Source organism: Leuciscus leuciscus (genome assembly GCF_965113295.1).
Source record: "Leuciscus leuciscus genome assembly, chromosome: 3".
Classification (NCBI taxonomy): Eukaryota; Metazoa; Chordata; class Actinopteri; order Cypriniformes; family Leuciscidae; genus Leuciscus; species Leuciscus leuciscus.
This window is the reverse complement of record NC_138727.1, coordinates 46,627,062-46,638,789: the sequence shown is the minus strand read 5'-3', so window position 1 is coordinate 46,638,789 and position 11,728 is coordinate 46,627,062. Positions and strand designations below refer to the sequence as shown.

The 11,728-nt window shown below is 37.8% G+C and overlaps 1 protein-coding gene across 2 annotated transcripts; it reads right to left on the bottom strand.

Moving 5' to 3' along the window:
* Window positions 1-2,884: 2,884 nt before the first annotated feature.
* Window positions 2,885-9,454, bottom strand: etaa1a (ETAA1 activator of ATR kinase a). Of its 2 annotated transcripts, none has more exons than XM_082163544.1 (6): window positions 9,082-9,454; window positions 8,494-8,625; window positions 8,341-8,414; window positions 8,143-8,252; window positions 5,552-7,083; window positions 2,885-4,519 (listed from the first exon to the last, which is right to left on the bottom strand). In XM_082163544.1, the coding sequence occupies exons 1-6, from the start codon at window positions 9,218-9,220 to the stop codon at window positions 4,398-4,400; spliced, it is 2,109 nt and encodes a 702-aa protein (XP_082019670.1). In that variant the 5' UTR covers window positions 9,221-9,454; the 3' UTR covers window positions 2,885-4,397. The 2 variants fall into 2 exon arrangements, with proteins under 2 accessions (XP_082019670.1, XP_082019669.1); XM_082163543.1 differs by having other exon boundaries at window positions 2,887-4,519; window positions 8,494-8,628; window positions 9,082-9,451.
* Between the last annotated feature and the right edge of the window lie 2,274 nt (window positions 9,455-11,728).

Here is an 11,728-nt window from a genome sequence, read left to right as displayed (position 1 = left end):
TTTTTGAACAGGGTTCTGATAACCATGATCATTTTGGTCACTATAATCATGAAATTACATTTTCATACCATTTCATCTCAAGTTATGATGCACTATAAAATCAACAATAATTATGTGTTTTTACAGTATAATTAAATTTTTTTTTTTATCTCTGACAATTAAGGGTGACATATATAGGCCTACAATAACTCTTTTAGGTCTAAAACAGTTAGCATAGTTTTTAATATGAGAGTTATGAGACATTATTTAAGATATTTAAGTATTGCATTACATGAGTAGCTCTCGGCCACATTCATTTTTAAAAAGTAGCTCTCAAATGAAAAAAGGTTGGAGACCCCTGCCTTAAATGATACGCTTGTCTCTGTAAAGCTGCTTTGAAACAATCTACATTGTTAAAAGCGCTATATAAATGAAGATGACTTGACTTGACTTGACAACCTTGAGGCGGATGGGCTACAACAGCAGAAGACCCCACCGGGTACCACTCATCTCCACTACAAATAGGAAAAAGAGGCTACAATTTGCACAAGCTCACCAAAATTGGACAGTTGAAGACTGGAAAAATGTTGCTGATGAGTCTCGATTTCTGTTGAGACATTCAGATGGTAGAGTCAGAATTTGCCGTAAACAGAATGAGAACATGGATCCATCATGCCTTGTTACCACTGTGCAGGCTGGTGGTGGTGGTGTAATGGTGTGGGGGATGTTTTCTTGGCACACTTTAGGCCCCTTAGTGGCAATTGGGCATCGTTTAAATGCCACGGCCTACCTGAGCATTGTTTCTGACCATGTCCATCCCTTTATGACCACCATGTACCCATCCTCTGATGGCTACTTCCAGCAGGATAATGCACCATGTCACAAAGCTCGAATCATTTCAAATTGGTTTCTTGAACATGACAATGAGTTCACTGTACTAAAATGGCCCCCACAGTCACCAGATCTCAACCCAATAGAGCATCTTTGGGATGTGGTGGAACGGGAGCTTCGTGCCCTGGATGTGCATCCCACAAATCTCCATCAACTGCAAGATGCTATCCTATCAATATGGGCCAACATTTCTAAAGAATGCTTTCAGCACCTTGTTGAATCAATGCCACGTAGAATTAAGGCAGTTCTGAAGGCGAAAGGGGGTCAAACACAGTATTAGTATGGTGTTCCTAATAATCCTTTAGGTGAGTGTATATATATATATATATATATATATATATATATATATATATATATATATATATAATTTATTAATTCATTTGATTTATTTATCATGTTAATTATAAAATAGGTTATGAATAAAATTCTTATATATATATTTGAATTTCATTCATATCCTATTTTATAATTAACATGATAAATAAATCAAATTAATTAATATGATTCATTTCTATAATGTTAAACATAAAAACAATAATAATATCATTTTAATATTTTTAAATATTATTATATTAAAAAAAGTCCAAAAAATATAAAGCTGTTAATAGTTAGACAATTGACTTGTAAATAAAATACAAACAGAAAGAAAACACTGTCATCAAAGTTTCCAGACTTTCTGACCAATGAATTTCCATGACTTCTCCCAATAATTTATTGAAGCTTACACTCACAAATCAAAATTCTCCAGTCAGACAACCCAGCAAGCATATTTTGCGTTTAAAAGACGTCTAATAGCTGTTCAAACACAGCCCAGACGTCTAGGCTAAAACTAGGCAAAATTTGGGCTGTCAGTGAAAATTTAATAGAAGTCTAAACCAGAGCCCAAGAATAAACTAGTCATCAATTAGATAACAAAGAAATGAAAATGCACATTGCTTACATGATGGAATATCATACATCTTTGGCAAGACGTGGGTCACTCATAGCCGGACTATATCGGGTCTATAGTTAACCTAGACAGTGAAATGACGGCTATTGCTTGCTGGGAAAAGATGTAAATCATTGTTGATTTCTTTCAGGCTTGGGAATCATAATTGTAATGGCGATTGTAATGACGACACCATGCCGACTTTACACCAGACACGTTCTGCCTCAACAATGTGTCAAGCTACCGAACTGCTGTAAATTGAGACCATTTTTCAGCTTTAATAGCAGTCACATCAACCTAATGTGTTGTGTGTACTTGTTAGCGAACTAGTGGTTAATGAAGCACAGATGTAGACCTTTGACTTCAGCCATGTAATCCTCAGGTCAGCCCCATATCAAAACACACACTAATCTCAGCATGTACGACATGAAGCTCACCAGAAGGCCCTATTCATGCTGTCCTCATCAGAGTTCAGTCAACACATGGTCCAGGTAAGTGCCTGGACGCTCCGCTGGTCAGGTGAAACCGCATCCCGGGCCGCGGGGGCTTTTCATAGTTCTGTGCGCTAGCTACAGTTACACACCGGCAGGCTGATAACAAGACTCGACTTTCAGGAGCACTCATGTGTGCCGCAGGTGTCCGAGGACAGCTAATGATGAGAAACAGCCCGCCTGAGAGGCCTTACACACTCTTACACCCCTTTACCTGCACGTTTGTGCTTAAAGGCAGGGTAGGCAATTTGTTTTATAAATACGTTTTGCTACACTGGTTGAAACTCTCTTCACAGACTGATAGCGATCAATAACAGAAATGGTCTAAATATTAAAACATGCACAAATATCTTCTGTGGAAGTCTCAGGACCCAACAATGTTCATCCAATCATTCCGATACCTGCCTGTCAACATGTCTTTACATATCTTTGCGCATCTGCTCGCGCCGACATCACACGTCATCTGCGCGTTCTGTAAGTCTACGCAGAGTTGTAGACAGACGTCAGTCACTGAGCCCCACAAACAGCAGCCGCCTTTTACACTTCCTCCTGAACCAGAACAACAGCTGATGCTGCGTTTCAAGCCATGTCGTAACTGTAATTAAGAGATGGCAACCCGTGACGTTCTACCCGGAGCTGTTCACGTCCTCAGACTCGGGTTTATGCGTTTCAATGTCAACACTATCAACGCCAAAAATAATCTGCAGCAGTCAGGTGGTACAACTAGAGCTCTGTAATTTGTTTAGGTTCATTATTATTATAATGTTATGTGCTTTGAGACATGAGGTAGTTTAACACTTTGCAGACTCTGCGGGTTCATGTGTCCTGAAGGAGGCGTTGCTTTGGAGACGCTCTGAAGGGAGGGTGGGAACTCATGCTATCAATGCTCAATACAATTTCCAAATTGCCAACCCTACCTTTAAGTACGTGGTATTGGTCAGATAGGCAATCTGAAAATGCAAATCACAGGATATGGATGTTTAAAAATCATGTAAAGTAACATTTGCTGAATAAATCTTTCAGAAGACTTTATTTCTTTGACTTTACCATGGATCAGTTTCATAAACAGCCATTATGTTACGTCTGTAGTATGACAAACTAGCAGTTACTTGGGGTAATCGGGGTAATTTTGGTACCAAATTAAACCAATCTTCTTGTTTATGTAACAAACTTAGTTATTATGAACAGTCTTAAGTAAAACATTTTTTTATGACTTGTAAGACTAGTCTTAGCAATTTATGCAACCAGTCACAGGCCTGGAAACCCCAGCACCCAAATTTCCAAAATGAATGTTCAAAATGACCGGGAGAACCTGAAAAAGATGAATTATGATGAAGTGTCAGTTTGGCCATTTCAATCTGCTGCTCCTGATGCAACTCTGAAACGAAGCATATAGATGAAATACAGGATATTTGTAAATTATTTAATATTCCCTTGATTACAATGACAGTTCCAACTCAATAAATACTGTACATCACTTACTTGAAGTCACTTTATTATTCTAGGCTTCTTATTTTAGCACAAAGACTCATACATTGACAAAAACAGTAAAAAATCAACCAACCAACATTTTTAAAATTTCTTCTTCATTATAAACTGAACAAGAGTGATTTCCTTTAAGCATTGTGAAAATAAAATGTTTAAAATAAAGATTGAAGGAAATATTTATTATACAATTTACTTAGAAATGCATCAAATTCGCATTAAAGTGACTGAAGTGAAATGGGCAGCTCCTCCTGATTTTCTAGTAACCAATGGGGATCCATTGAGAACTTTATACATGTTTATCAAAAACAAAATGTTGATCTAGGATCTCTGATGCCCAAACAGAAACGTTAATGGCAAAACATTAGACCTTAGATCAGCATTTAAATGTTCTACGCATAAGAATGGCCCTTAAAGCAACAAAAGCCATTGTTCCAACAGTTTTGGTAACATTGTCCACAAACAAGTGGCATGATGCAGGACAATTAGATCCATGAAACTGCACAGGTTTGTTGCTTATAATGGGAACAGCTTTAGTTGTCATGTAGAAACAGTGTAACTCTTTATATAGACATAGACCTCTGCGGGTCTGTTTTGCTGTACATCTCCATAGTAACGCTGTATCAGAAAGGAGCTCTGAGGTTCTGATTGGCCAACATCTTGAGTCTCCGCCTCTCCATAGCCTGCTTCTTCTTCCTCTCGATCTCAGCATCACTGCACCTCGCGGCATCAGACTTACACACGGCTACAGAAAACACACACAGACGGAATAAGCAACACTTCAGGAGAGTTTGCAATTAAACAGACAAGTCAGATATTTGGTGAATATAACACCAACAAGGGTATTTGATTAAATAAATATTACACTTCTGTTTAATTATTTAACAGCCATTTAAAAATTTTTTTTTTTTTTTTTTTTTTTTAATCTTCCCAACCTCAATCTTTTGAACAGTAGTGTATAATATATTTATATTATATATACTATTGGTGTAATGGATGTTTGATTTTTGCATATGTTTAAGAACTGTACAGCACATTGGCCAACCAACTGTTGACAACTAATCTATGATTATTCTGTAAAATCATTGACCTTATGTGACAGTAGTAGTGAATATTGTTTATTACTATTGATCACATATAAATAAAAATGACTAAATATTAGGAATGAACCATATATCGGCCACCATATCGGTATAAGCCGATAAATGTACATTTTTTATATTACAGTCATCGGCCTGATAAGAAAATTTGGCCGATATATTAAAGCTGATAAATAATAAATGATTTCCTTCAGCTGAGACACTTCAGATGCACACTGTTCGCCATGATGGTTTTGAATTGCTTGAAATATGATTGGAATCACTTTGAAAAAGGAAAATACAGTAAAGTGCAACATGTGCAGCGCTAGTCTGTCATATAGGCTACATAACATTACAATGAGAACATTATAATTGTGTGCTTGATACATGGCTTTTAATGGTGAGACTTTTGTTTTTGTAATCAGGCTCTCAAAAATTATATCAAAATTTGGATTTAGATTTATCAGCCAATATATCGGTTATCGGCTTTCAAATATAAAGAATTATCGTATTGGCCAACATTTTTATATCCATGCATCGGGATTCTCCCTTGTGCCCTTGTGAAAAACTGGAAAATGTGCTTGATTGAAGTGAAAGTCTACCTAGATTTTAAATTTTTTACCCTATTTTAGTTCTTTAGACATTTAAAGATATCATACCCCTAAAACCACTTGCAATCATAATAAAACAGTATGTACCTTTGGCGAGGCCCGGCGCAGAGTCGCTGTGTGGCTTCTTGAACTGGTGACTGTCTGATATTCTCACATCTGATTGGAGGACGGCCAACACGCCCCTCTCGTGACCCTGCTGTGAGGAGCTGCTCACCTGTTTAAATTTATACGGCCCATTACTTAAGGGGCCAGATGGTCTCATTGTGTCACATGACACATTAGAGCCGAGTCCTGTAGGCCCAGAATTCACAGCATGAGCTTTCTGCCCGTACAGAGACGCTGATGTGTTTGCACTGGACGTGGAAACATTAACAGCCGGCATTTTGGGTGGATAAGGATGAGCAAATACAGTTTGCTGACTAGCCGTTTCACACGCTTTGTTTTGTGCTGCTTTTGTGGTGTTGTGTTGGCCGTTTGTGTCTGGGGTTTCAGACTTGCCAGGTAACTCCTCAAGATTATCACACGCCTCACAAAACAGATCATCGTCCTCAGCTCCGTCATCCCAGATGTCATCAGATGCAAAAAAGGAGTCCAAGTCTTCATCTAAAACATCACTGAAGCCATCTTGGCCTGTAACGACATCCTCTTCTCTTTGTCCAATACCTCCAGAGTTTGGATTTTGGTGTGTGCTGGGCAGCTTTGAATGAAGGGGTTTTATAGTACTGAGGCCGGTGGACGGCAGCATCTCTTTGGTGTTTGAATGGTAACTGCGCGTTGAGGAAACATTGTTGAGTTCAGATGAATTCTGAATAACCGGATGCTGTCGTACTTGCGTTTTGTGCTGATGTTGCTGGTTCTTATTGGCATTAAAGCAGCTTGGAGCAACTGGCAAAGCTTTACTCATGGGAAAAACCTGATTTGTGCAATTATTTTCAATGTGATTTCCAATTCTAGGCAACCCTCCACAAGGCTTCGCCTCTATCCGAGAGTCCAGCTGAAAAGTTTGTTCGCTTTTCGCCTTTTGCCCTTGAAGTGTGCCACATTTAACATCCTTTTTAGCTTCTTGCGATTTGTTTGCCATTACACTTAAGGCAGTTTGATTCTTGTGAGTTTGTTTTTGTGTTGAACTGTGCTGTGGTGCAGCAAACAGATCTGGGTTTTGCGTCATCTCCAATAGCAAAGAGTCATCAAGTAAACCATCGCTGCTCCAATCGTCATCAAAATCATCAGCATTATTAACTTGCTTACTGTCACTGTTTGCTGTCGTGCAGAACGAAGAACCTTTTCGTGAATCACAGGCTTTCACAGCATTTCTCTCAGGGACAACCTGAGTATGAAAACTCGACGCCTGACTGAGACGCCCGCTGAGCTGCTGAGTCGGCCCATCAAAAAGGAAATCAAGATCATCCTCCATCTCCTGATTAAGCCCCCTTTCATCAACAGGCTTCTTGTCATTGGGTTCGAGAGCAGAACTCTTCATGACAGAACCGATGTGAGCTGTTGTGTATCGGTCACCATGTGAAGCTGGTACATCCGAGCTCTGTTCTTGAGTTTCATCTTGCCTCATGTTGAAGTCAAACTGCTTCGCCAGCCGCATGAGATCTTCTACAGTGCTCTGTCTGCGACATACAAAACAGCAGAATTTAGATGAATATAGACAGTAACTAAATGCATTAATATGATATACATTTGCACTTTTCTGTACTGTTTACTGTAAATGGGTAGTTGATGCATAAAATGTAAAATGCATCATTGCACCTTGCGGCATTATAGTATTTGACAATGTGAAGCTCTTTGTGCCTGTCACAAATAATTCAAATAGATCTTTTGGATTGCAGCCTATATCTAAGTTTAGTAGAAAATAATACAATAAATAAATATAATAAAATTATTTAAAAAAATTAACGTATGTTACATAAAACAAATATATATTACCACAGTGTTTTTAACCAATCCGTAAGATTGCTGCGGCAAGAATCGAGCATTTAGGGTTAATCATGGTCTGTTGAATGTACTTTGTTGATGCTTTTACACTTTTAAATTTCCTTTTAATGTTCGATGGTTGAACGATGAGAAGAATAATGTCATCTCATTGTGACCAGTTTTAAAAAGAAGCATACTATTGTGTTCATAGAGTGAACACTTCACTGATTGTTTACAGTTTAACGGAAGTTACACCCTTAATTCACGCAAAGCGTCATGGGAAAAAGGTGGATTGAGCATTTTTGCAGTGCATTGTGGGATTTATGACTCCCTGATCAGTGCCCTGACTACTGAACTTGGGAGCTGACTGAGACGCACCCTTAAATCGTGTGCATGATTTATAGTAGTCCTTTATGATTGTTTGTTTATCAGACTGTACGAATATGATCCACGCTGTAAGCCATGTCACACTGTGGGATCTCAGTTGTCATTAATGTCAGACTGTACGGCGATCAAGACGCGTTAAAAACGGACACACACAAGAAAACTCGTCCAGAGTTTTACATCATCAATCCGTGACAAGTTAAGTGATGTGAGCTAAATTTACATGCGGGATTGAAATGGTGGCTAGCAAACAAAAACAATCTCTAGAGTTAAATTTGGTCATGGATTCTCTTGAAAAGAAAAAAGAAATTTTTGAAATGAAAAATGTAAAGTAGCCTAAAGATTCCCCCTCCTACAGAAAAGTGGCTTACTTTGTCGACACAGGCTTGGCTTTGGGCTGTCGTACTTCCGGTGTGCAGGGAATGGCACTGTCTCCAATCCACTGCAGTAAAGATGAGTCCACTTCTTCTAGTCTTCCATTCTATAATCAAAGAAATGACAACACACACACTTTGATATTTTGAACTGAAAACACTAGCAATGTAGCAGTTCACGCTCCTCGAGCAAACCTTTGGAGCGATCCGATTGGCAATGTCCGATATATCCACCGCTCTGACGTTTGCAGTTCTCCTTTGTCCACGACCTGAAGATAAATACACTTCTGTCATACTGCATGTTTAAAGAGGAATTTCAAAACGCACAATTCCAATAGACATTATTACCATGTCGAATGGGTGACGGAGATGTCGTATCCCATATAATATCTTGATGAGAATCAGGATCATTGCTGGGGGAGTCGTCGGGTATCAGGCTTCTGAACTGGCCTCTTGCTGGACGTGTCGGTGTTTTGAACTCTGCTATAAAACACAGGCATTTCAAAAACACATGCTTTAGTGAAGAAACATGGCTGTATCTGATGGTTTTGCAATGCATATTAATCAATTAATGCAGAAACTAAAAACTTCATAGTGATGTTATATGTGGGACTTTCCTACTAAATCTAACATGTTTCATGCCCACATTTGACAAAATGACAAAACACGATTCAATAATAATAAAAAAGTTGAGGTCTCCACTTGACCAGAGGATTTTTCTTAAAGTTTGGTCTACGATTTCATTAAAATGTTTAATTTCATAACAAATACGTTACAAAATTACGAAAATAGTTACACAACGGGAATGGCTAAATACTTTCCGACGGGAATAAACAATGTGACATTCATAGAAAAGGCTGGTGCTTTCACACGAGTTAGATGCGACATAAAGCACAGAAAATCTGAATAATGAGTGTTTTGCGGGTGGTTTGGTACCTGTGTTACGGATCTGCCCGGGATTCAGTGTCGCTGCTTTCGGGCTCCGTTTCAATCTGTTTACTTTCGACTTCATCTGCGTCAGTTTGGCGATGTCAGTTCGCTCGCATTGTGAATCCTGACTGCGTCTGCCCTCCATGTTGTTGGATTATTCGGAATGTATACAGCGCAATATTTCACAGAGTTAGTGTTACATTATTTCTGCTTTTCGTCCCCATCGTGAGCCTGGATTGATGATTTGTATAAATTGTTCAAATATTCCGCCAAATACGCAGTTCCTCCCAGGATTCATTGCGGAAATGTGCTCGAGGACATCCGCTGTGCGCAGCTGCTACGCAACGCAGCGACGCATACAACAAATAACAAATGTTCGTTGTTTGTAATGTGACTGGCATTTAAATAAATGAGTAAATAAATAATTTAAAAAACATATAATAACAACATAGCTGTATAATGAAATCATTAAATATCTGAAAAAAATCTTTAAAGACTTTATAGTTTTTATAAAACTCTAATAGTTTATTAAATGGTGTAATAAGTCTGTTTGAGCGAGCGCAGATCGGTTGTTTCACGTCAAATGTATAGGCTAGTTTTAAAATGTAGTCTACATTTCGTTTTCTTAACACAAAACAATGTCAAATAAAATTAGTAATTCAAGTAATGAGCCTAGACATCTGTGTTTACAGTAATTTTCATGGGTAAGGGGTTTTCTCAGACATGACACCGCAACAACAATATCAATAGGCTAATGATATTAGGAAAAATAAATACATTTTCCTTCAAATAATATAGTTAAAGTAAATTAATATAGGTAATACACATCAATCTGTTGGAAACTATACTGTCATAAAAAATATGACAAAAAATATTTAGAAAACTTCTTTGCTTGAGGGAGATCCTTGGCTATTCACTTGTTATTGATATGATTTTACACCAGTGACAACTTAACTAGTAGCCTTCTCTATTGTCTAATCTCTTGTTGTGAGTATAGGCTATTCATCACCATACTGACAAAAGTCTGGAGACTGCGTGGCTTTGACTGTCCGTCTGTGTCACTGCAGGTCAGTAACTGTAGAAAAGTATCTGTATTTGTAGCTCAGGTATGGTTCAGTGTGTGGTTCAGGTATTCTATGTTATGGAGACAAAATGTCCCCACAAAGATGGTTTTGTCTTTGGTCCCCATTAGGAAAACAGCTTATAAACAGCTTTTTTGTTTTAAAAATGCAGAAAGTTTTCTATGATGGGTGGTTTAGGTGTAGGGTTAGTGTGAGGGGATAGAAAATACAGTTTATACAGTATAAAAACCATTATGTCTATGGAAAGTTCCCACAAAACATGAAAACACAACGTGTGTGTGTGTGTGTGTGTGTGTGTGTGTGTGTGTGTGTGTGTGTGTGTGTGTGTGTGTGTGTGTGTGTGTGTGTGTGTGTGTGTGCTTTTCTCAAATGAACTGTATCCAAATAATGGTTGATAGTGATCTTAGCTTGTCAGAACCGTTTTCCTATTGTACTTATGGAGTGATTACATTGTCTAAATGTCATAATACAGAATGTGTCTACTCAGTAATGTATTTAAATGTTAATGTTTTGGTTTCTTGCAGTGCTTTTGCTTGTCGACGGCACCACTGCAAAGCTTCAGTGTTATTTCAGGGTAATGTAACAGGAAATAGCTGCAGGAGTTCAACATAAATTTAAAGGCTCACGTGATCGACCTCGTGGAGGTTAAGTGGAAATGTACATCCGTTTGATGTCATACCAAACGATATCGTTAACAGAAAGTCGGACGATTCATAACATTAAACAAATTACTGTTCAAACTAGTAGTCAAAATGATTTGCCTTGCGCCTGAAAGGGATTCTTAATCTTTTAAAATGCTACGGACCCCAAATATTATCATCCTCGTGCAAGGAACCGCCATCCCCAAAATTAAAAGGCATCTATATATTTTCATGCATTAAGACCGAATTTATACTAATTTAAACTGGTATACTATACACTACACCAATTGAAAATATTATTATTTGGAAAATATATAAATAGTAATTACGTTTTTTTTCCTACTCACTTCTACTTTAGATGTATTATTTATTTGAATTAATTAGTTAAATTAATTAATTTACTTACTTATCCTAATTTAATGTAGCCTATTTATATCTCTTTTTTAATTTATTTACTATTTTAACCTATTTATATATTTCACGGGATAGTTAACAGGATAGTTCACCCCAAAAAACTCATGTCATTCTTTTTCATGATTATTTAAATTTTTGACCTGTAAAAAACACTTAAAATTGACCACTTTTAAAGTTCTATTATGGTTTTATGGGTGCTTTCTAGAGCTTGACTGACTTACATTTTTGTATGCAAATGAGAAGTTTGATCACAATCTGGTTTGAAACGTCATGGGGGTAAAAGTTATGGCAGAATTTCTTCCCTTTTTTTGCTAAACTATTCCTTTGAGACGTCTTTAAGGTCCAGCTTTCCAGAATCGCTGTAGCCGTTCACTGTATGATAGATGAAGAACATCTCATTGAATTATCAAAGCATGATATGTTGTGGTTTGGCAATTTAGCTCAGTTTCCTGTGAGTTCAGCCCATGTCAGACCGGGCCTCGCGGGTGAGTCTAATCAATAGAGCTAAGTCATTCT

What these genes read in the sequence shown, in the direction of transcription:
- etaa1a (XM_082163543.1), bottom strand. Translation starts at nt 9,220, where the DNA reads ATGGAGGGCAGACGCAGTCAGGATTCACAATGCGAGCGAACTGACATC. An exon ending in GCCAAGCCTGTGTCGACAAA is followed by an intron (nt 7,084 to 8,142) that starts GTAAGCCACTTT and finishes TGTATGTCGCAG; the next exon opens with ACAGAGCACTGTAGAAGATC. An exon ending in TGCGCCGGGCCTCGCCAAAG is followed by an intron (nt 4,520 to 5,551) that starts GTACATACTGTT and finishes TGTTTTCTGTAG; the next exon opens with CCGTGTGTAAGTCTGATGCC.